The sequence below is a fragment of the Sphaeramia orbicularis genome, chromosome 16, assembly GCF_902148855.1.
Source record: "Sphaeramia orbicularis chromosome 16, fSphaOr1.1, whole genome shotgun sequence".
Classification (NCBI taxonomy): Eukaryota; Metazoa; Chordata; class Actinopteri; order Kurtiformes; family Apogonidae; genus Sphaeramia; species Sphaeramia orbicularis.
Window position 1 is genome coordinate 31,670,086 of NC_043972.1, and position 24,665 is coordinate 31,694,750.

General features: G+C 37.2%; 3 protein-coding genes across 4 annotated transcripts; 1 reads left to right on the forward strand and 2 right to left on the reverse strand.

Annotated features, from left to right (window-relative positions):
• Positions 1 to 413: 413 nt before the first annotated feature.
• Positions 414 to 4,972, reverse strand: zdhhc11 (zDHHC palmitoyltransferase 11). The gene is made up of 11 exons (XM_030158606.1): positions 4,696 to 4,972; positions 3,582 to 3,800; positions 2,574 to 2,752; positions 2,390 to 2,491; positions 2,159 to 2,283; positions 1,882 to 2,037; positions 1,671 to 1,801; positions 1,526 to 1,575; positions 1,376 to 1,448; positions 1,216 to 1,291; positions 414 to 827 (listed from the first exon to the last, which is right to left on the reverse strand). The coding sequence occupies exons 2-11, from the start codon at positions 3,798 to 3,800 to the stop codon at positions 643 to 645; spliced, it is 1,296 nt and encodes a 431-aa protein (XP_030014466.1). The 5' UTR covers positions 4,696 to 4,972; the 3' UTR covers positions 414 to 642.
• A 1,283-nt stretch (positions 4,973 to 6,255) lies between these two features.
• brd9 (bromodomain containing 9) lies at positions 6,256 to 14,712 on the reverse strand. Its single transcript, XM_030158790.1, has 17 exons — positions 14,555 to 14,712; positions 13,276 to 13,496; positions 13,075 to 13,191; positions 12,868 to 12,997; positions 12,683 to 12,740; positions 11,320 to 11,464; positions 11,060 to 11,170; positions 10,016 to 10,203; positions 9,777 to 9,909; positions 9,443 to 9,518; positions 9,252 to 9,347; positions 8,306 to 8,438; positions 8,107 to 8,218; positions 7,918 to 7,974; positions 7,712 to 7,817; positions 7,401 to 7,571; positions 6,256 to 6,554 (listed from the first exon to the last, which is right to left on the reverse strand). Exons 1-17 carry the CDS (start codon positions 14,601 to 14,603, stop codon positions 6,454 to 6,456), a joined length of 2,004 nt encoding a protein of 667 aa, XP_030014650.1. The 5' UTR covers positions 14,604 to 14,712; the 3' UTR covers positions 6,256 to 6,453.
• Positions 14,713 to 14,745: 33 nt separating this feature from the next.
• trip13 (thyroid hormone receptor interactor 13) lies at positions 14,746 to 20,408 on the forward strand. 2 transcript variants are annotated; one of them, XM_030158791.1, is made up of 14 exons: positions 14,746 to 14,850; positions 15,074 to 15,157; positions 16,374 to 16,533; positions 16,623 to 16,749; positions 17,383 to 17,438; positions 17,527 to 17,617; positions 17,720 to 17,792; positions 17,872 to 17,935; positions 18,027 to 18,113; positions 18,226 to 18,332; positions 18,467 to 18,620; positions 19,135 to 19,247; positions 19,364 to 19,433; positions 19,532 to 20,408. In XM_030158791.1, exons 2-14 carry the CDS (start codon positions 15,084 to 15,086, stop codon positions 19,625 to 19,627), a joined length of 1,272 nt encoding a protein of 423 aa, XP_030014651.1. In that variant the 5' UTR covers positions 14,746 to 14,850; positions 15,074 to 15,083; the 3' UTR covers positions 19,628 to 20,408. The 2 variants fall into 2 exon arrangements, with proteins under 2 accessions (XP_030014651.1, XP_030014652.1); XM_030158792.1 differs by having other exon boundaries at positions 14,759 to 14,850; positions 15,031 to 15,157.
• Positions 20,409 to 24,665: the final 4,257 nt, after the last annotated feature.

Genomic DNA, 24,665 nt, shown 5'->3' on the forward strand with positions numbered 1-24,665 from the left:
CACACACACAGACTTTACAAGACTCTTTTCCACTTGATCTGACAATTGTGATTAAAAATACACACTGACATTAGGCCACAGTGTGACAAAATTATGTGCACAGTGTGACAGTCAATCCAACAACCCCCACGGCCCCCCCCACCTATAAAAATTAAAAATAAATGAATGAATGAGTCATGCAATACCCTCTATGACAAAACTCCTCCATCGTTACATTTCCATGCATTTGGATCATTCCAGTCACTGTTCCCATTAGTGCTGGTTTATCCCAGAGCAGTTTTTCCTGCGTATTGTCTCCAGTAGCGCAAGCTAAATCCTCATTTAAAAAGGGCGGTCTCCAAGACTTTGCACCTGTTGTAACTTGCGCAAGCAATCTTTGTAAATCACCCACAAACTGCGGTTCAACCCCACATGCAAAATTCTAGATAGCACATGCAAATTAGTACATGCAAATTGGGACGTTAGTAGATCCGGCCCAGTGTCCACTGCATAAAAAAATAGTTTGATGATGTGTGGCTGAACAGTGACGTCAGGTTCAAGACTCCCTGTCATCATGGGTCTTTAAACTCAGTTCCATAGAACATACAGTACAGTGATTCCTGGGCAGCATATCGTCACACACTGAGGTGAAGACATTAGTCGCTACCGCGAATCGTCTGGAGTCATCACTGAGCTGCCCAGAGGATCTTGAACCTCTGGAACACCGTCTGAGCTGCCCAGAGAATCTTGAACCTCAGGAACACCGTCCACAGACTTCATGTTAACGTCCTGAGCCTCGTCATCTGCGTCAGGTTTCCAGTGTTCGACAGTGTTCACAGACAGATCCCCTTTCAGACAGAAGACCACAACTTTATTAACAAACCGCACAGCCTTACACTCCTTGGTAACATAAAAACATTTGCTTGTAGCCTATTTTACCTTAATTTACACTTAGTTACATTACATTTTAAGTTACATTATATTGCAAAATGGCAATTCTAAATCTTATTTTAAAATTCACCAAAGTTTCCAAGTCAATTGTGATTAATTTGATTAGTTAAAGCATGTTTTGTTTCTTATCCTGTTGCTCATTTCATCCTGTGAGCCCTGGAGGATCTTAACCACCTCACTGATGCCTGATGTTCACAGCTATTCTGTAACAGCTCCATAATCTATTTATAGCTAAGCACAGAGGATGGCATACACTACTACTACTACTGATAAGTAAACACTTACCTGCATTTTCAGCAGAGTTTTCTGCACCATTCTGGAAACTATCCTCCTTTTCTGCAGATTTCTTAAAGTTTTCCAACTATAGAGAAACAGGTTTTTAAACCACATTATCCATGTGCTACAAGTGAAATTATTCATACAAGATAAAAGTAGATGCTCTTACCTCATACAGATTACCGCATACAGATTCTGAAACTCGACTGGTGAGTGGCCCTTTATCATCATATTGGCAGGCACTGTGGAAAAATAAATGTCCTTAGTTGTTTTCTTTACAAAAGTGACCTCAAATGTCACTAAAGAGAATTGTACTTACCTTGAAGTGTCTGGTGGTGGTGGCGCACAGTTAACCGAGCTCTGCTTGGTCTTTAAAAGATAAAAATAAATGTTTCTATATACATATATACACAGAAATGATAATGAACATGTGAGATAAAGTGAACATCGGAAAAAGGCTTCACCTGTGGAGGCTTCTTCTTTTTGTTTTTTTGCTTTTTTCTATCATTTGGCTTTGGTGCTTCAATGTCTTGCTTTCTGGCTTCTCTCTGACACTGCATCTTTACATACTCATATGTGCTCAAGCCCCTATGAACTGAATGGCCATGATAACAAAGAGTTATAAATAAGGACACACAGCGTAATGACATGTTGGATGAGAAGATTGTTACTCACAGAGATAAAGGTGCAAGCCCAGTAGATAACCAAGCAGCAGCAGGATGACGACGCTCAGAAACATTGTGATGAAGGTGATTGTGAGGAGACCAGCTGAACTAGTCTGTATGGGAGCTACTGGTAAAAACACAAACCAGGTCCCATTTCCTAGAACACCTACACAGTAATGGAACAAAGCCCAAATACAGACACTTGTAGCTTCTGATAATAAAAAAAGAATTACATAACATTGGAGTTTATTGTTTGGTGACACAATGAAAACTAAGGACTGACTCACTGTCAAACTGTGGAGCGGTCCGGAGGTTGTTTGGATCCAGGTAGTGCTGAATCACTATGAATAAAGTGACCATAACCAGCAGGGAGATGCCAAATGTAGCAGAGGACACAGCTACAAAGAAGCACCTGAGAGCAATTTACAAAAGATGTTAATTTATACAGCATTATTTAGGTCATACATGAAACATTGGAAAACAGCTCAGAAGAGAGCACCAGTTCATCCAAATCTTACCTATAGTTTCGGCCACCCACACATGTGTTCAGCCAATTACAATGATGATCAAAGTCTTCAATACACTTGTTGCAAATGCTACAGTGTTTTACTTTGGGGCCCCTAGAAAAAGATTTAAAGAGCATTAAATTAAACATCTTTACTATGATGAAATATAAATAAATATGATTGCTTTGATGCATACACTATGACATCACATAGAGCACAGTGTAGGTTCTGGATGACATGGGACTGCTTTGTCCGATCAAAAAACGGCACTGGATTGGAGTAGTTCTGTTTGGCTCTCACACTGGCATCAGCTGGATCTATAGTTGCTGCCGCTACATTGGTAATAAAGTGTAAAATAAATGCTATCCCCATCAGCTGGACACAGCAAGAGTCAAGGAATAAGGTACTAAGGACATTTTGGCATTTTCAGCTTGAAGTTACATGATCAGAAAAAAGTGACACATGACCAAAGTTAACAATCAGTAATAAATGTAATCATCACAATAATGATCCATTAAAACAAATATAGAGATTATGTATCCTAAATAAATGCCATTGAGGGGTTGCTATTGTAACACATGCATGTAAGTTCAGTTGAGTTCAGTGAATCATTTGATATTGTCAAATGTCCACAATGTACACATATATACTTGGAAATTTAGCAGAATAAAGCTTTGCACATGCACAGCACTACAGTGGTATGCGGTTCTATGACACAAACAAAAGATATTCCCCTCTTTAAATAGACTACTCAAAAGTTTAATCAAATAAAATAGAAACAAAAAAAGAAAAAGCTGTAAATAATCTGTTTCAGTAATAAACGAGTAATTAAAATTGTTTTTATGTTTAGAATTGACCAAACTGAGAACTGTGTATCCTTTGAGAGAGGAACAGCGTACGGTCAAAGACATGAACTGTTCTTGTGGTTGAGTGCAGCTTCAGTTAAATAAACTAGTGTTGACATCATGCTGTATTCAACTTCTAACAAAAACACTACTGATAATGTCTTTTGGGCTAAACGGAGACCACAGAAAAAGAGACAGAGTCATGTCTGGTGTGACTGGAGCCCATGCAAACACACCACACAACAAACTCCTTGTCTTGATCAGCAGGCCAAACAGGCAAACGTTTGCTCCATATTCAGATCTGAAAGAACCATTGCAGCTACAGGAATAACAAAGATTCGGCAGTGTGTTAAGGATACAGTATAGACCACATGGTTCCATGGTGGAGGCAGAAGAGGGATAAAGATACCAAAGCTGACTATGGCGAGATAGCTGAACACCAGCCAGCCGATCACTTGGGTGGGTCGAGGGGGCCAGGTCCATCCATTCATCTTCGCAGGCTTGGAGGGGACCAGCTTATTCTGACTGCTGCCATGTATGGGAGCTGTGCGTCTTAACCTTTGACTGAAGCAGTTCATCTAGACGACACCGGGGGGAAAAATAGTCACACAGATGTCAAACAGACTGCATGCAGCCAGCTCCAGTACTGTAACCTCATTTGATGGGGAAATGAGTAGGAAAATGAGCTGAGATACCAACTGTCCAACTTTCCATGTATCTACACTCAGTTTCCATTTAATATGCACACCATTAAGAATAATGCAATCTAATACAAGAGGCCCAATCTGATCTAATCAGTACAAACATGTAGACAAAATCTTTGAAGCTCCTCTTTGTGTAATGCAATAAAACTCAGCACCACCATAACTTACAGCCTCTAGAATCACAATAAATGTAATCAACACCTCTATAAAAGAGACAACCTGAACATTATAACCAAGAGGAAGAAAATTTATTGCATGGCTGATTTGTTCAACTGCTTTGAGGTCAATAAATCGAGGGTATACTGCGACAAAAGCAACTTTCATTCTGTTTAGATGATACAGGCATCACTTATAAGACTTGTGTTGTCTCTTTTCCAGAGGGTCTCTAGAAGGCCTTGGCAGTGTGCCACCATACATTTGATACAAAAAAATCAATAATAGGCCTACACATTAAGCTATGCATATTAAAGTCTTGAATTTAAAATTTTAAGGTTTTACAACACGGAATAGTGGTTGCAGTGATAGCGTCTTCCACCTTTATCGGCCTGTCAATCAACTGTAAATAACGGAAACCAACCCGCGCGCACGATTTACACCCCAAAAAATAATGAGTTCTGGAATACACACATTTGGGAAATTTTACACTGGTTTGATCAGTAAATTAATCCTGACTCTATTTTCCTTTTTTTCATAACAATTTTCCTGTCAGTGAAAACCTGCAATACTAGATGTGATCTATGTTTTAATTTTAAACAAAATATGTACTTACTTTTGATAGTCACGTGATGAAGCCCCTTAACACATCAAACAGCTCGTGCTTGAACACACGCAGATTTCCGCTGCTTTATTACCCATAACTGACAGCCGAGCAGGTGATTCACTAAGTTATTTTCACTGTTAACAGGTATCTATCACTGAGACGGTACGAAACAATAAAAAGGCACATGTAAACGTTAGTAACCGTCAAAAAGTCTAATGTCATTACGGTTGTGTCACGACGGACGCGAATCAGAAGTTTAATCAACTCAGGAGGTTGGAGCAGCACTATGGAAACTGTGCTTCTGCGCATGCGTAGTGGAGCTCCCTTCAAGACGCCTCGCTTTACATTGAAGCCGCAAACACCCAGGGCAAACACACACACACAGTGGACAAACACATAAACTGTGTCTGTATCTGCCACAGTCTTGTCTGTTATCTTCATACTTTCAGACTCTAGAGAATATCTCTTCGAAAATAGTCAGGTCTTTGTTCCCGTGAGGCTAAGAAGGAACTCCACACACAGTAACGTGTACATGACACTTCTGCTTTCTTCACATAGAACCCAGTTTTCATGGCTTACTTTCATCTGTCATTCTCCCATTACATTTTTACTGACTGTGCATATATCATTTGCAGCATGCCTCTGTTATCTTCTCATAAATTTCCCACTATAATAGTAAATACTGTTCACTGAAGCTGATGAATTTAGCTCTGACTTTCAGAGTAGGCCACAGTGTGAGTATGAGTGAAATGCTGCAGAAATCTGAAGACTCAGCAACAAAGTCCCACTGTGTACAAAAGTTACATCCCTTAACCCAAGGCTGTCAAACTCTTTTTACTTCTGGAGCCATATACAGCCCAATTTTATCTAAAGCTGGCCAGACAATTAAAATAACATAATAAGAAAAATGAAATTTTAACTATTATACCACACCTTCTTATTTATACATGTGCATTACAACTTACAGATCACAATGGATCTATAAAGGCGCAAAACATTTAGTAAAATCTCACTTACTTTTCTTAAGAAATGTCAGGTTGCTCACCATTGCTTAGATTTTTTATGAAAGGATTGTTTGTATAATGTAAACATTTTCAACATATAATTTTTCTTTCTCCACACTAGAACAAGAGAAAAATTTCTAGTTACCATCATTTGCAAGTTTTTTGGCTATTAATGTATTTCACAAGCCTGATCCACTTGAGATCAAATTGGGCTGTATGTGGCACCTAAACTAAAGTTTTTCCACCGTTAACTGTTAATATCTTTGGTGTAATTCTTCAATTTCACAAACTTTGGTGGGCTGCATGTTTGGCACCCCTGCCTTAACTAGATATGCACTGAACATTATCACTGACACAATTGTTTCCTCAACAGTCTAACAATACATCTTGACTTTTTTTTTTTTTTTTACAAAACTGATAATATTTTGAAGCTTTACAGAAACAGATTAAATGCATTTGTCCATAAGGAGAACTTCATCTCTCAATCAGCTCAAGAAAATTAAGAAAACCAAATAAGCAATAAAATTAAACAAGCATCAATATGTTTACTTAATGAATCACACACATGTATATATACAAATGTGAGAATTTATTTTCAAGTGTTGCACTCATAAAAAACCATAACTCAACTACAATCCATCTGTACAGTCATATTCAGTCCCTAAATCATATCAGAAGACGCTGATGTCTCCACAGTGTTTAAGCAGTCCAACATCAAGTCTTTACTGCTGTTGAAACCAGGGTGCTAAAACAGTGTGTGTGGTCAGCTGTTGGCTGAACTCTCTGGCTCTGGAGATTGCAGGAACTCATAGGGATCATGAACCATTTCAGACTGGTCTCCAACACCCAAGTGTGACGGGCTCCCTGGGGACAGAAGAAGACATGACTCTCATGTTACTGCAAAGGTGCAAGAACTCAATGGAATAAGAGTAATGTGATTTAATCAGGGTGCTTGCTCTTTATCAAAATAAAAATTCCAGACTTTTCAAAGCTGCTATTTTTTCCCCAAGACCTTAACTTTATGTACTTTAATACTTGTGTGCCTACTTTTTTGGTTGAGACAGTACCTGTTGTGTGTAGTAAAAAAGTTCATTTTAATATATATATGAATGAATGAATGAATGAATGAATGAATGAATGAATGAATGAATGTATAATTTGCAGTCAATTCAGTTTTACTGACAGAAACATTTTCAAAACAGATGAAAATCACAAAAGTGCATGGATATCACACAAACTAGAATCATTCCAGTACCGACCAGTTAGTAAAATCATATCAAGTGTTTTATATGCTTTCCTCATGTATTTATCGTATAAAGATTATGTGCCTTTGAGCATAATCTAAAATTTGACGATAAGAGAAACTGGATTTGTTTGACCTCTTTTGAAAACGTTTCGTCTCTCATCCAAGAGACGAAATGTTTTCCAAAGAGCTAAACAAGTCTAGTTGATCCTAGAAGAAACACCAAGAAGAACAATGACCTGGGCAAATGAGAACTTACAGACACTATGAGAGAAACTTTTTTCCAGACTGTATTAAGACTTTCACACAAAATTCCACACCTTCAAAAGGTCTGGAAAACAGCATTTCAAAATTCCATACTTTTTAAGACTTTCAAGACCTGCACAAGAACCATGTGAATAAAACAACTACAACTGTCTAAGCAAAATGGCACCTTAGCTTTTCTGTATTGTTTGTGTTGCTCATACCTAGGTGGTGTTGGTCCCTCTCTGAGGCGTTGGACAGGGAGGACAGGTTGGATGAGGGTCTGGAGCCGACTCTGTCCACCTGAGCTTCCTGGAACTCCTGCAGGAGTTTGTCTGCATCTTCAAAATGCTGCTGGCCCTCCTCATTCCCTGGTTCTTTCTTCAGTGTTTTACCTGACAGATGAATTCAGACTCTTAAATGTACACCAGCACAAGCCAAGTAATGTTGACGTTGGCTTTTCTTTGCTCCTTTTATTGTTTTAAATAACATACACATGTAAATGTAGCCACAGAGCATTTATGAGGATAATTACCCAGTGAGTTCAACATGGATATATCCAGAGACATATCAGGATAGTTCTTCATTGACATGAAGTCAAGCACTGAGCTACTGTCTCCCAGGCCTGTGCTGTCTCCCATCTGAAAAACAGACCACTGTCTTCAATGACACGGTAAAATATGGCTGACTAACTTAGTGATGGCTAATATGAAGCTTGTCCAGTTATGTACCACAGTATACCTGCATGTCACAAATGTTACTCTTGTTTTCGTCTGGTTTCAGCATCATATTCCGTTTCTGAAATATAAAATAAGCTTTTAAGTATATACATATATCACTTTGTGGTACAACTGTACAATCATATCCTTAAGTATCTAATGGACATAAATGATTAAATGTATATGCACAAAGTCAATAACTGTCTCATACCTGTCGGATTTGATTTACAGATTTGCTGTGATCTCCTGCTGTCATTTTGTCTAGAAGCCCATCTACCCAGCGTTTGGTGACACTTCCACAGCCCTTGACAAACTCCTGTATGCTTAGGGTGGAACAAAGTTTTCAAATTACTACTTGAAATCTGAGACACTGTTCATCATTTCAAATCAAATGTTTCATGATTCCTTACCTAAGAGCACATTGTACCCCTGTGTCATCTCCGTAAGCCGAGTACAGCATGTCCATCTCATCTGGTAGCAAGTCAGAAAAGACTGAGTTCTTCTGCAGGCTCTGAACATTGTAGGCACTGCTCAGGAATGTCACTGCAAAGAGGGAGGAAAAAGTCTTACATTACACATTGACAAATACTAAACAAGATTGCGTGGTTTCTAAAGCAGATTAGTCCTAGTACTAAATCAAAGCAACTTTTAAAACAAGATTAAAAGAATTATATATTTTCTCCATCATGGTCTGAAAGTCCTAGACTTAGCCAAGTCCTGAATTTACAACACAGAGTTCCTGAAGAAAAATTTTACTTAGTCAAGAATTACTCTAAGTTTTAAACCGTTTAAAAGAGAGAACGCAGAGTGAAATGTAGGCACACTAAAATAGTAATCGGGTCTATTATCTGAAGTGAGTCAGTCCAATTTATCATCTAACATGATCTCCAAAGTATTATTGGCTCTTCATTATTTGCATCTTTATTTATAGTTCCTTCACCATTTTTCACTTCTATCTTTTGGTTTAGTCACTGGATTTGCTTATTCAGTTCAAAACAATTTTAGCCTTTTCTGCATTCATGCCATGTTTAATGGCATCCCCTGCTAATTCAAACTAGTACACATGCAGTTTATTTTATTTTTCTCTTCGGGGCATTTCACACCTGAAAGCCTTAACCAAGTTTTGAACTAAGATTCACATTTTAATTAATTTGTAATACTCTTATTTCAGCACTCTAAAGTCCAAGTGTTAGTCAATGACTGCTTCATCTGTGTCTCAGAAAGCCATTTTTGAGACATGAATAACTACGCCAGATTAAGGCCTGTCCCTGGCTTAATTTAAACCCTGGGAGACCAAAACAATGAGATTAATTCAAGTAACTGAATTCTTCAAAAATGTGCTTTATAATACCACACCTTTATGTCTTCGATCATCTTTGAAACCCAGTGTTGTTAATCCAGGAAGAAGCTTATTTGACAGTGAAGTCAGGTCCACTTTATGGGTTTCCTCTTCTGTTAAAAAAGAGAGAAAAGGTTTTACTTTTCCTCTAACAAACTGATTATGGTAATTAAGGGACTGATTAAATAGATTCAACATGACACCAAACCTTCTGCATCAGGATCAAGCTGATTTACAACGGTGTATAGAAGTGAACTGTCAGACTCTTTGCGCAAATAGCCAATCTGAAAACAGAGAACAGAGATATTATTATTATTAATAATAACAATAATAATTACAGCCGACATGCTTCAGTCAAGTAAATCTGAATATAGTTCAAATAGTTCACCTGTGTGTGGAAACAATAGTACTATTTTATTTGTGACATGCAATACACCTACATACATTTACGGTATAAAGCAGATTAACATCTGCTTTATACTGTTGTTTGTCATCTATCAATAATACAAAGGTGAGAAATAAAAAAGTAAAAAGAGGGAAACCTTAGAACTAGGCATGTATCGATTGATGCGATCCCGGGCTTCATCAGCAGAATGTTCGACCAGTGCCAGAACGTGCTCCTCTGCTGTACTATCAGTCAAGCTGCAAGCATTTCCCTCTGGTTCATATAAGTAACTGAGATCAGAGAAGTGAAGTGTTAATGGCCTCTCAGATTACTTGGTATTTTGAAATGTATGCAAAAAATAATCACATTTATTATAAATAAATAATAAAAAAATACCTGATAACTTCCTTCATATCTTTAACTGGTTGTTTCCTGGACTTCTTTGCTGACTCCACAGGCACAGTGATCATCTCTGGAGGAGGTATATCAGCTGTAAGGTCTTCATCTCCCAAAATGGCAGCCTGCTGCGTGAAATCCATGTCCTGCATGAAAGACATGCTCCGCTTCAGAGCCAACAATCGTTCCTGCATACAAAAGAGAGGGAATTAAACAATAATTAGGAGTATTCAGAAATTTTAACCAAGCGGTTAAATATTCCACAGACAGGTTTGTTTGTTTGTCCATTATCAAAAAGCATACCTAAATTATTGATTTCCCAATGTCAGGTGAGAGACATTATATCAATCAATCAAATTTTGTTTATATAGCGCCAAATCATAACAAAAGTTATCTCATGACACTTTACATATAGAGTTGGTCAAAACCAGACTCTGAAGCCAATCTACAGAACCCCAACAGAATCTTCCTGGAGCAAACATACAATCACACAAATATACAATCAATTAAATGGCAAAAATTCCAATTAAAAGTGTGGAACTGTACAGTAATAAACTCCATTAATAAACTTCCTTTTCAGTTAACTTCCAGCGAACAAAAGCAAACGCGGACTATAACAGGTTATATACTCTGAACAATAGAAAACACAGCATTAAAATGTATTTAAATTATTATTATTATTTATAATACTACTACTACTACAAATAATAATAATAATAATGATGATAATAATAATGCATTTACAAAGCAATTTTCATTCAATACAATCTCAAAGTGCTACATAGAAAAGAAAGTCCTTCATTAAAAAATAAAATACTACATGTAAAACAAAACATTATGATGGGCCATAAAAAGCCTGTCTAAACAGGAATGTCTTCAGTCCCTTTTTGAACAAGACCAACAACTGTGGTGCTCTAAGGTGGTTGGGAAGGGAACTGCATATACTGGGAGCAGCAAAGGAGAAAGCCTGATCACCCATGGTCCAAAGCTTGGTTCTGGGGGTGAGAAGGAGGTTGGTGCTGTGGGGTCGAATTACTTCTTTACCTTGCTCATCATCTTGAATCCCGTATGAAGCAGTTTCTTGGCAGCCTTGTAATAGACAGTCTCTGGTCGGTTGTACACCATGGCATTGTCACACATGAGTTTAAAGTCTGCCTGAAAGCCAAAAAATATTCAACCATATATAAAAATTAAACTGATTGACAGATATTGCTTTACATCTCTCCATGACACTCTATAAATGAATAATTATTATTAAAATGTAACTTGAAATTAAATGGATTATAATGTGTTTGTGCTCTCACCTTAAATTCAGTTACTGTGTTGTACTCATTGTTTCTAATCCTGTCTTTCATGGTGCTGAAATCCATAGGATGTTTGATGATCATTGAGTAACCAGGAGCAATTGCATCTGTTACTGGAAACGCAAAAAATCCATGGGGGTCTTTCCTATAGAACAAAAGATATACAGCATCAGAAAAGCATTAGTCTTTTGTTTCTGTTTTCATTCAATCATGGCAAGATATATTATTTGTAAGGATTAGGGCTGCACAACTAATAGATTTTAAAGCAAAATCAGATTATTTAATTAGGACAATGTTCTAAAAAGGGTAACTGTCAAATCAAATTTCATCTCTCTTGTGTCTCCGGGCCTCGCGCCTCCGTGCTACCATAGGCTCCTCCTCCTAACTGTGAGAGTGGTCTCCACAGTCTTTGGTCTCCACACACCAGTACACAAATGGCATTTGCTAAGGACAGTGAGAAGTTTGTGGCTAAAAATAGCAAGAGCAAGTCAGTTGTGTGGAATTGGTACAGCTTTGAAGTTTCCTATGAAGACCAAACCATTCCTCACTGCAAACCCTGCCTGAAGGTGGAATGTGTCAAAGACAGCAGCACAACCAACTTGTTTCAGCACCTCAAACATCATCACACGCCAGAGTGGGAGCAGTGTGTTGCATTGTGGGCTGCACACAAAAACGACATGCCGACTTCTGTTGTCTTCTGTAGTTTTACCCAGAAATTGAAATCAAAGTTGTTAGAGGAAACAAATTGGGATATTTTTGGCTAAAATTGTGCAGCCCTGGTAAGGATAGTAAAAAACATGAATGGATCTTTTAATAATGTAGCTTGTAGTAACAAACAGTAATGTAATAGTATGAAACAAAGAATAAACCAACAATTTACTATTCTTAGACCTATATCCAGTGGTGGAACAGCTACAGAAAAGGCTTGAAGAAAACAAAACAGTTTGCTCTCTTGGAAGTATGCAATTATTTTATCTTATTTTGTGATTTTTGAATGGGAACACAAAACATGTTGCATACAAGCCTGATCAATAGCCTGATCTGAAAGGGAGTGCTCAATCTGCAATGGTATTACATCTAAAAGCTAATATTCACATTGGATAATTTTTAGTGAGAAAATGTTGGAAGCTACGGTGGTGGTGAAAAAACCTGAATGTTAAAAAATTTGCCTTAAAGCAATGTTAGAACAAAACTCCATTTAGAATCTTTGGAGATAATTAATAGACTAAATAATATATTACTAGTTATATGCTGGAAGGATAAACCAATAATTTGACTACTGGATAAAAGCACAAAAAATTAGTCTGTTTATTGATGACCAGTCTTATGCTTTCTTGGATACTTAGATTTCCTTCTTTCTCACCTTTGCAACTGTCGCAAGAAGTGCTCAAGCAGCTGTTGACGTGGAGTGGACTCATTTTCTGTGTTAATAAGACAGTAAAAGGCAGTTCATTAGCATATAGGTCAATAAATAAGTGTGGTCACATTAAGTATACTGTTTAACTGCTACAGGACTCTGATATTATGGCCATAGAGAGGCCTTCTTACCTTGTTGTGTCCTGCATGCTCTGACTGGCCGGTCCCCCTGCTGTTCTACTTCCACCTTTATGCTAGGGTGAAACTCCTCCACTTCAGGCTCTATCTCAAACCTCTCTTTCTTCTTTTTCTTCTCTTCAGGCTGATGAAATAATCCAACATGAGAGTGATTCAATGCAATTAATTTGAATTCAGTGGTCACATAGCATAATTACTCACTTCTAATCCAATAGTTATAGTTTTTGTCAGTGTGAAAGGTTCAACTGGCACTCCACCACTGGCAGCAGCAGCCTCTGATTCATTTTGCTCTCGCTCTCTCTTTTTCCTCTTTTCCTCCTGTGAAAGAAACATGAATTTTAACTGACAGCAAAACAAAACAATACATTACTTTGCAAGGAGACTACAAAACTACAAACTAACCTTGCGACGTCTTCTTTCCTCATCATCCACATACTTGTCTTTATCCTTTTCAGACTTTTTCTTCTTCTTCTTTTTTTTCTCCTTGTGTCGTTCTCGTTCATGGTCAGATCTGTCATCATAGTAGCTGGAGTCATGACCTGACCCAGAGAGCTCCGTCACCTCACTTCCTCCAACTTTGAGCACAAGTTTCAGTGGCTTTTCCAGAGCCTTGTCCTCATAGTCTACAAAAAAAAAAAGAAATGAATAAATAATAATGAGGGTGAGGTTTCTGACAGGATATGTGGTGTTGGGTAAAAAGTTGGAGGTAAATAACTAGTGATGGTCCAAGCACTGGTTAAGTAGAAAAATTACTGCATTTAGTTTGCTGTGTTTTAAATCCTCTGTGTAGTTTCACTGGGTTTAGTGCATTGTGGTGCTTTATACTGGTTTGTGGAACAACAATTTACATAAAGTCAAGGGCCAAATCTTGTAGACTAGAACTACATCTGCAAATGGACGTCCATCAGTCCTGCTGCATCTATAGCCTGTCCGTCCATGGGAGTGGATCTCTCCTTCACTGTGGTTCTCCCCGAGGTTTCTCCCTTTTCCCACTGGGTTTTGAGTTTTTCCTTGCCGAGAAGGAGGGTCTAAGGACGGGGGATGCCCTGGACACTACTCATTTTCTTGCTGTTCATTTGACTGTTGTTTACTCTAACTGACTCTGTAAAGCCCTTTGAGATAACCTTGTTGTGATATTGGGCTATACAAATAAAGTTGAATTGAAAAATTGAATTAATCAGCTGTGGTATAACTAACATCTGTGGCCTCTTTGATCAATATGTGGTGTGTCCTATTGTTTTATGCATATTTATGGTACTTGATTAACCTGGGTTTTTTTTTTTATCTTATAATTTAATCATGCTTTTAGATGTAAAGCACTTTGGGATTCGTTATGTTGTTGTAAAGTGCTATAGAAATAAACTTTGATTTGAACATGACTATATAAAATACTTTACTACAGTAACACTACAAAATTCATCATTGATGTAGACATAACATTAGCAACTAATCAATCAATGAGCAGAACACTATTAAAAGGTAGAAAAAAGCTCAATGACAGGACCGGAGGATGTATGAGAAAAAATTAACATCAAAATAACAGATATTAGCATATAATATATTTTAAAAAGGCTATTTTCAGGTTGAACTAGCCAGCTAAGCTAAGATAGCACAAAGCTAACCGAACAAAAGCAGAGAATTAACGAGCTTATAAAATATTGAAAAATACGTATTTAGGTACCGTCAACTGTTCTCCACTCCGGCTTGTGTTTTTTATGTTTCTTCCCCATTTTTCGGTAAATATATTACAAACTCTAGTGCGTAATGCTATTATGTTGATACGATAGCGTTTGTGCAGTATTGTGTCTGTTACGAGAAGCTAGCAGCAGGCGGATGTGATACCCCAAAACAAATTACGTATTTCCGGTTCAACAAATGGCGGTGAATTCGACTTACTTCCACAAGTGACAACTGATCGTCGATAGTTCCTTGTGTAGTCTTTTAGTAGTTACAAAGAGGGCCTTCGCAAGATACATGGTAAGGAGTACTTTCATTTATGCTGATTTGGAAAACTATTTACCTTTACTCGCAAGTACTTTAGTGCTCGCTAACTACGTTAGCTAGCTACAATATTTGCCAAATGCTAAGTTTAGCAAACGAGAAATTACTTAAACCTAACAGCATAGTTTGCTTCCACCTATTGTATGTAGACTAGAGAGAGTGTTTTCTTTAAGTCTTAATGCTGCCCTGGTGTCATCAGTCTTACAGGGATGGAAGGGGAGAGAATGGACACGGGAATCCCGAAAGAAATCATTAATGTGGAGGTGCTCGTTAAATCTCTCAGGTAGAGTACACGTAATACTCAAGCTTGATACTTAATATGCATTCCATTTGATCTGACCGAATCAGAAAATAAATACACATCACTATAGTGTCGTTTGGATGACCAGTCCTAAAGGGAAAAGTAGTTATGCTAAAATGGGATGCACTTGTATACGGTGCAGTTTTAGAAATGAAAGTGAAAAAAATAGTGACAAAACGGTATTTTACATAGATTTCACTTGTAAATCCATCGGGGTTTTCTTGTGCAAATGTAAAGCAAATTTGCTAAAATACGCATAAAATATCTGCTTTATACATTTAATAAAGCTGAATGGTTCATTTGTTGAATTTCATCTGAAAACCACAGTTGATCCAATCATTATTTCCAAAATTGTGCAGTTTTCTATCATTTGGAGTCAACACTTTTACAAAAGATTAAGTCACATTCTTTCCAAACATTTAAATACATTCACACGTACACATGCCTTTCCTATAAAATAAAAGCGATAATATACAGTAATGTACTTAACTGTATTGAGGAGGACAATTAATGATTATTGCTGGTCAGATATTAATAAAACACACAAAAACACTGAAAACACATTTTCAGGTATGCCTCACAATACCGAAGTCATGTCACTGCATCTACACATGCCTATTTATTACCAAACATTCACTCATTCAACCTGTAATTAAATCTTGAGGAATAAAATGTTCTGTTCATGATGTTGAGAGCACAACAGAACAGAGTAAATACATAGAAATGACAACAACAAACAGGTGTGAACATAAGAACAATTGTAATCAAAAACATAGTTTCTAAATTGACCAATAGGTGAAATAGTGTTAACTTTTAATGTAAAGCATTTCAGTTGAATGCTGTAGAAAAACTAACTAAAACCAGATTTTCATGTTTGGTCAATGAACTTTGAGAAGTAGCAGTAGTCATTTGCTTAATACTGATTATGTGAACAGTTCAATAATGAGGTAATGTATTCTGATATGTTGTCATTTAATACTTCATTAATAAATTGAAACCAATGCCTGTCTTGTAATATATAACAGTAAAAGGTTCCCAACCAACCTTTTCATATAAAATGCAGTGATTGGAATATTTTGAGAGAGGAGGGAAAGGTGTTTCTGTAAAGTATATCACCATATTTCAGAGAAGATAAAAAATGACTGCTTCAATGATCTGCTTCTAGAAGATTAGTTCCACCTGTTTATTTACATTTTAGCACAGCTAAAGTATCAGAGGTGAGGACACATGTTCTAGCTCTGCTGAACCGCCACAGCATGGTATTTGGAAACTACAGATGGACAGAGTTTGATGAAGACTTCCTCCAGAAAAATGTGGAATCGGTGGCTATAGTTGATCTCGAGGAAATGATAACGCAGGTCTGTTATTTGGTTTTCTTATGGGAATATTTTGTCACACTGTCTGCTACACTTTGTTTTAAACTTTCATGGATGTTTTTCCCTCTTAGCCCCTTGATTTAAAGAGCTGCTCTGTCTCTGTTCACATCTTTACTCTGAGTGAGGAAAGCCCCAGCACACTCAGTTTGGAGGACGACGAGGAGCTTTCTGCAGCCAATCACTGGTTGCTGCCGGCAGGTGACACTGAATGTTATTTAAGCATAACAATTAACAAGCTAATAGGTTAATTGGTTAATCTAAATTGCCCATAGGTGTGAATGTGAGAGTGATTGTTTGTCTCTATATGTCAGCCCTGCGATGAACTGGCGACTTGTCCAGGGTGTACCCCGCCTTCGCCCCTATGTAGCTGGGATAGGCTCCAAGCGACCCCCGTGACCCTAGTGAGGATAAAGCGGGTTCAGAAAATGAATGAATGAATTACCAAGACTGTTCCTTTCTATTTTAAGTCAAACATTGGGACAAGATAAAAAAAGGGAGGGGATTGTCCAACAGTATTCAAGCAAGCAAGAGTTATTTGTTTTGATTTAAAGTGATTCTGTAATACTTGACGGCTGCAGTGGAATCTATGTTTAATACATTTTTATAGCAGAACATTAAATTAAAACATTAAGTATTAAAACATTCTGTAATTACTTATATAACTTATAATGCACATCCCACTTCCTGCACTGATGTTCTGTAAGATGCTCACTATGCTTCACTCATAGGTTTACTAAGATATGAAGGCTTCTTATGTGTTAGTGTAAAGTCTGCTGGATCGTCAAGCTTAAATATTGTTTGTTGTCTTTCCTTTAATTCATGATGTAAAAGCTGAATTCCATGGGATTTGGGAGAGCCTGGTGTATGAGAATGGACTTAAAACCCAGGTAAAAAATCCTCAGAGCAGTTTACAAAAAAGTCATGTAATCATTTATTTCTACTCATAAACTTTACGCTGTTTCCATTTTGTCTCAGCTCCTAGATTATGTCACAACAACAATTTACTTCTCAGACAAAAATGTTGACAGTAACCTGATTTCATGGAACCGCGTTGTGCTGCTTCATGGTAATTATGTTTTCATAGCTCCAACAGTTACTTTGATTGATTAGTTCATTAGTTTGTTGCATACAGTTGCTGAATTGTCACATTATGTATGCCCACATTTAGGACCTCCAGGCACAGGGAAAACATCACTGTGCAAAGCTCTTGCCCAGAAACTGTCAATCAGACTTTCAAGTCGGTAAGAGAATTTAGTGAATTTACCTCAGCAAATGCTGCACCTGTTCTTTTCATTTCACCATACACTCCTTCCCCTGCAGGTATTCGTATGGACAATTTGTAGAGATAAACAGCCACAGCTTGTTCTCAAAGTGGTTCTCAGAGGTACGCCTGGATTCTTTCATGTTAAATTATTTAATTGGGGATGCTTCAGATAAAATGATTTTTTGTAGTTAGTTGTATCTTTTTATTACAGAGCGGTAAGCTGGTAACAAAGATGTTTCAAAAGATCCAACAGCTAATTGATGACAAAGACGCTCTTGTGTTCGTTCTGATTGATGAGGTAAAATTTCAGTTATCTTCTGATTAGCACACTCCTTTACTGACCACTCTGGGCTATTAAATATTTTTCCTTAGCTATACAGTCTTCAGTAAATGCATCTGTTGTTGGATAGGTGGAGAGTCTAACAGCAGCGAGGAATGCCTGCCAAGCGGGAACAGAGCCGTCTGACGCCATACGAGTGGTCAACTCTGTCCTCACTCAGCTGGATCAGATTAAACAGTCAGAAACCCCTAAATTTTTAATTCCTGCACTCAATCATAATTACAACATTTACCGCAAAATCCTGCAGACTTTAGTTTTGTCCTGTTCACTTGTGTTTGTTTTGACTCTTTCCTATGGGGTTCATATTTCAGACACTCCAATGTTGTGATCTTGACAACCTCCAATGTGACAGAAAAGATTGACTTGGCATTTGTAGACAGAGCTGACATCAAACAGTACATCGGGCCCCCATCAGAAAAGGGCATCTACAACATCTACCTCTCTTGCCTTGAAGAGCTGATGAAGGTGAACTAGCAAAATGCTGTTAGGATGACTTTTTTTTTTTTTTTTAACAAACAATGTGTTGTTTGTAATACTTTTGTGGTATGTGTTTCAAAACTGTAACCAAGTGATAATTCTATTTTCATTCATTAACACCTGTCACCTCATACCATGGAAGTCCTGGGTTCTTTGAAGGCAGGGGCTTTTATGTGTAGAGTTTACTTGTTCTCCTGTGTCTGTGGGTGTTCTCTGGGTACTGTGGCTTCCTCCCACTCTAAGGTGCCCCCAGGTGTGAATATGTCTCTATATGTCAGCCCTGAGACTAAGCCTGTTGCAGTTATTACATAATTGCATTACAATAATAATTTGAGGCGACTTTTTACATAATTGAGATCTTGTGTCTTCTCATTCACCTTTATTAAAACAGCTTGGAGCACATCCAAGGTAAAGGATTAAGTGGCTGCAGAAAATAGATGGGTGGAATTTGATAGCTAAATTTGTCATATTTGTTTGGGTTTTTTATGCGCTGTATGTGCAGTGCCAGATCATCTATCCTTGGCAGCAGCTGTTTACCATGTTTGAACTAGAGACCATGGATTTTGCAAAGAGTGAAGTCTCTGAACACAGTCTGATCCTGAGGAACATTGCTCTGTAAGTACACACTCCTGTAATGTAATAGCATCCAATTACACTGTTGCTGTGTGTTAAGTACCAGTGAGAACTAAAACAGCCTGAGGCTAATGTTTCATTTTCTTGTATTTTTCCAGAAAAAGCAAAGGTTTGAGTGGAAGGGCACTCAGGAAGTTACCCTTTCTAGCCCACGCACTGTTTGTAAAGGTGAGCATTTGCTTTTGTTCAACACTCTAAGGGTTTAAAAAAACAGAAGATTCCTATTGTTTTTCTTTTAATGTTTTGTTTTTGTTTGTTATTTTCAGACACCGACAGTGAGTCTTGAGAAGTTTCTGGATGCTATGGACCAAGCGGTGGATAAGCAGAAGGAGGAAAAAGCTAACCTGGTCAACTGTGTCTGAACTCACTGACCAAAGGCGGACTGTGCGCCTTAGGTCACAGAGACAAGATTGTTCTATCAAACCTAAAAAAAGATTTGTAGTAAAACTGCAACCTGTAACATCTTTATTGGAAGCACTATGTTAATATACTGACAAGTAACACTTTAACAAATATATTCAATCTTTCCTCAGGTAATGTTTTGGTGCTATTGCCTTAGAGGAGTAAGTTTATGTCTGTGTGTTTCAGTAAACACATTTACCTGAAGGCTCTAACTGTTTACTTTAATTCAACTACTTTAAAAAGTATTTCCATTTTGGATCTAAAATACAGCTTTAACCTTAACAATGCTACATCATTTTTCTTTTCATGCTAAAGGGACAGTTCAGTTGCTTTATATAAGATAATGGAATACTGTTGAATAGATGTTAGCTCACACTGTGGAAGTTTTTGGCCAAATGACAGCTTGTGTCTCCGACATGACTAGTGGGTATTGATACAGCAAAGCTCATGCAGATTATTGACGGTTAAAGGATTTTAAGTTCTGTGTTGTGGTTGGAAATATCAGTTAGGTGCTGTTTGAAGTATCTGCATCTGTTTGTTCACTGAGCTCAACCTGTTGCAAACTATTCCTTTATCTTACATTGTTTGTCTTGCATCTTACCTTTTTTCCACTGCAGGTGTTGTATGTTTAAAAAGGAACTTTCCCTGAAAATGTTCATTTATTATATTTTTGTGTTCAAACTCAGTCATTGTGGTCATTGTTTTGTATATAAAGTTGTAATAAAGTGTTATTTGTGCTTCTGTTCATTTTTGAAACATGTCCCACTGCATTCATTTTCTAAACTTTTGCTAATTTCTACTGTTCTCCACTAGGTGGTGTACAGATGCCATCATGTATTTCTAAGAGTTTGTTGTGTCTTTAATGATAAGATAATCACAATAAGGGTAATAAATGATCAGGTCACAGTTATAAAAGCTGATGACCTTGACTTATGACTTATGTGATAGGATAGTTGTCTGGATAATTACACCAGATTCGTATCCTTCAAATCTTTGGTTATAAATCTACACTGGAAGTAAATGCAATCTTTGCAGCCTTTGTTTTAATGCATTTTACCAGCCAACACAGTAGTCTTGTTTGGTGAACCACACCCCTGCACAGCTGTAATATGTGTGACGGTGGTTGTTTTTACTTGATTGATATTTGACCTGAAAACAAAACAGTTGAAAGATGATTCACTCATTGAATGTATCATGCACATGCACAGTTTACATGGAGGGATCAGTGCTTCCATTGTTCATATGAGCATGTTTTGAATTCTGTGAATGCTCTGCTGCTTTGCATGTCAGCTGCCGGCTTCAGACAATGTGCCCTTTGTTTGTTGTTGGCCAACAGCTTTTTCACTCCACTTCAAAGGTGAGTTCCGTCGGCTGTTCCTGAGTATAAAAGGAAAGCAAGCATTTCGTTCAGTTCTATTCACACACTTCATACCCACTATATCATATCAGTGACACCTTTAAAGTAATCTGTCTTCAGTGTTTTGTTGAACATGTCCCATTATTTGCTGTATGTTACAGTTTTATTTATGTTACCCAAGTCATAAATACTTGCCCCCTAGACAGCTTTAAATCAAATTACTGCTTAGATTTTATATTCTTACGTAAAATCATAATGTTAGGATCAAATACATGGAAAAGATTTATACTCCTTTAATCGTATAATCAAACCTTCAAGGATATATTTGTCTGCGTAAGGTTTTACAAGAAACCCAGATTGGATTTCCCCTCATTTAACTAAGGCAACATAACTGTTATTTGTTTAAATGATCCCTTTAATGCTACCCTATCTTTTACACCTAATTGTTCGGTGCACACCATTTTCTTCTGTCAATGAAGTTTTTATGTGAGGTGAATCACATGCGGAAGCTCTACTTTTCTCTAATCTGATCACTGATCACAAAGTGGAGAGAAAAGGAGAGCTGTAAGAACGGGCATGGTAAATAAAACCATAATTGCCCTGTCTGGAGGCCTTTTTCTTTTGACTGTAGTTGGTCCAAAACCAGGCAGCTGTTAAAAGGCAATCAAGGCAGGAGAAGGAAGAAAAGTCAAAAGCCTTATTGTTACGGGGTTTTATCACTGTTTCAAGCAGTTTTAAAATGTCAGAAAATCCAAACAAAACAAACAGTCTGATGTTTATCCTCTCAACCGTTGTTCAGGTACATGGCTGAAAGCAATGGAATATCACTGTATGTGCCAATGGTGATTCACATAGGGAGGGGGATTAACTTACACACATACTTATAGGCATTTTAAGAGGAAATTAAACAAATCTGCACAGAAAACCATGGAAACTATCACTCATTTCTATTGGTATAACATGACAGATTAGACTTAATGGAAGTTATGTTTACGATGACCTTTAACACAATTTATATTGCTAATCCTCCATTGAGTGACAGAGATTTTGTTGCAAAAACTCCACTTTTGGAAGTAGAGTGATCTACATCCTGTACAAACAACTAATGAGCACCCATAAAACCCTCAGTGTTTCTAGACTTCTCCGTTCTTCATCTACACGGTTGCCTTTCATGATAAACCAGGACTTTTATCCGATTGAACATTGCCCTTAAAAGAGAACGACAGCTCTGTTTCTGTTTCCAACCCAAACCATGTTGTCAGAAAGTGTATGAACAGTTGTTTTTGCTTGAGTTCTGAGGTTTTTGCATCCCATATGCTATCCCATTTAAGCAGGATGTGAGTAGGAGTAAAAGAGAGTGGATACAGCGAAGGGAGAGACACCTTGTAAAGAGGCAGAATCCTGGGTGCAGGGCTGCATAAAGAAATGGTGATAATTAGGCACGGCAAGCAGGATCAAAGAAAGCTGCCATCAATGAACTATGCAAATGTCGGCTCATCCTGTCAACCACAGAGAGCGATCTGAGAGTCCTGTCTGTGAGGAGTCAAATGGCAGACAAATTGATGGGAAACACTAATTTAAAGAAGCCCTCCATCAAGATTCATCAAGGTTGGCTTGTGGTACTGAAACTGGGACACTATATATTACAGTACCCACAGAAAATAAGATGTTCTTCCAATGCCTCAGTGAATTAATGTCTCTCATGTTCTTCCAGACCAAACTCCATTGTTTAAGTAATAATGGATAAAGATAACAAGCTTGAATTGTAATTTCTTCTATGGCAGCAATGAGTGACTGACAACATGCAAAGAATCCTGACTAACTGAGGGTTCACGTCTCCTTAGATTTCAATGTAATCAGCACAAGGATATTTTCCAAATACTACATTACATTCATATTTTTATATTAACTGTTGCCTTAGTAAATGAATATTCATAACATTTGGCATGTGTCCTGGAGTTATGCTTGTTTTAATGCCCTGCCAAATAAAACAAACTGTAAAACCTGCCGAATCGCTTTTGATGTCTAGTGGGTTTAAGTAAGGCATTCTTCCTGGTTCTCCTGTATAAACAGCAGTTTATCTTTAGCATCGTCTGTGCACATAACTAAAATAAATAATGGACTCTATAGTAGGCCGCCTGTGGTTAGCACACAGACTGATATTATAAAGTGCTCAATAATGGTGTATGTGTCATTAATTCCACTTTGTTTGTTTCTTCTTATACACACATAAAGCAACAAACCTATTGATTTTGCATTGAGGAAGTCCAAAATATATCATGTTATGTATTCTGCTTCATACCTGATCACATAGGCTGATGAAAAGTTTTATTTAACCCTTTATAGGGCACTCATAGAAATACTCAATGCCAAATTTCAACCATGTGTTACTGGAGAACATAATAAGACTTTATCACTTTTATCACATTTTTCAATTCTTTTTGTTGTTATATAGAAAATCAAGGTCAATGAAGTTACCAGATTTGGTTCCTTTCCCGTAAGTGGCAACAAAAACAAAACAAGAAGTACATATAAAAAAAAAAAAAATCCAAGAAAAACACGTGTAATGTGAAAGAAACACATATTTTAGAACATCAGAACAACATTTTTTAAACATTATAGCAACATACCTGTCAACATACACATTATCACTTTAACCACCTGAGACCCAGCAATATATTTTTGTCTTCTATAGGGGACAAAAGTTTGACAGTTTTACTTTAAAAATGCTGTCCATTAAATAAATAAATAAATAAAAATTAATTTAAAAATGTATCTTAAAAACTGTTGTATTATGCAGTTTCCAATCAAGACAATTGTTCAATATAAAAAAGCTAAATTTTTCACTTTCCTAGGTGTCTCAGGCGGTTAAACATCATTCCTTACATTAGTACCATTACTTCACAGTACCTAAGAAAGCAGGTACACTCACTGTTCATGCAGAGGTGGACCTTACAGACCCTGGAGAACACATTGGACCTGAGATTGTTGACTCATTGTCCTCACTGTTACTGTTGCTGTCACTGTCTTGTAATGTGTGCGGAAATTACCAAAAATAGTCACTTGCCCAATAAAGGGTTAAATGCTTTGACGATTAAGTACTATGAAGTTTAGATTAGGTTGGAAGAAAATAACACTTTTTTTTGTCATAAGTTCAATTATTACAACTTATTAATGATAAAGAGATTTAAAATGGTCAAATGTATCTCCTTAAAAAGTCAGCAAGACAAGTTACACCAACAGAGGACGCGATTTTACATCCAACCAAACACATGGGCCAAACTGCCGCTCAGTGTGTAAAGAGGCACGAGACACCAGTACAACCGGAAGTAGACTCTGTGTTTGAAATAATGGCCTGTAAGCTTCAATGTTCGTTCAAAACCTCAACAGAAGGCTATTTATTTTTTAATTTATTTGCTCTTTTGGTAAATACTATTGATAACAAAACATATTTCTTCTTGTCTTAAAATAGATTCTATTGTCTTACTAATTTAGGTTCTATCCAAAGGGAGCGCAAAAACAATATTTATCATCTCAAAATAGATTAGAAGTCTAGTTTAATAAGCAGAGGTGGGTAGTAACGCATTACATTTACTCCGTTACATTTACTTAAGTAACTTATTCCATAAATTGTACTTTTA

Coding starts and splice junctions, on each gene's coding strand:
- brd9 (XM_030158790.1), bottom strand. CDS start 14,603: ATGGGGAAGAAACATAAAAAACACAAGCCGGAGTGGAGAACAGTTGAC. Junction 12,741..12,867: donor AGCATGCAGGACACAACAAG/GTAAGAAGGCCT, acceptor TTATTAACACAG/AAAATGAGTCCACTCCACGT. Junction 8,439..9,251: donor AGATGATCGAAGACATAAAG/GTGTGGTATTAT, acceptor CCCTCTTTGCAG/TGACATTCCTGAGCAGTGCC.
- trip13 (XM_030158791.1), top strand. CDS start 15,084: ATGGAAGGGGAGAGAATGGACACGGGAATCCCGAAAGAAATCATTAAT. Junction 15,158..16,373: donor GTGCTCGTTAAATCTCTCAG/GTAGAGTACACG, acceptor TTTACATTTTAG/CACAGCTAAAGTATCAGAGG. Junction 16,534..16,622: donor TCGAGGAAATGATAACGCAG/GTCTGTTATTTG, acceptor TTTCCCTCTTAG/CCCCTTGATTTAAAGAGCTG.
- zdhhc11 (XM_030158606.1), bottom strand. CDS start 3,800: ATGAACTGCTTCAGTCAAAGGTTAAGACGCACAGCTCCCATACATGGC. Junction 1,802..1,881: donor GGGCTTGCACCTTTATCTCT/GTGAGTAACAAT, acceptor ATGGCCATTCAG/TTCATAGGGGCTTGAGCACA. Junction 828..1,215: donor AAACTCTGCTGAAAATGCAG/GTAAGTGTTTAC, acceptor TCTGTCTGAAAG/GGGATCTGTCTGTGAACACT.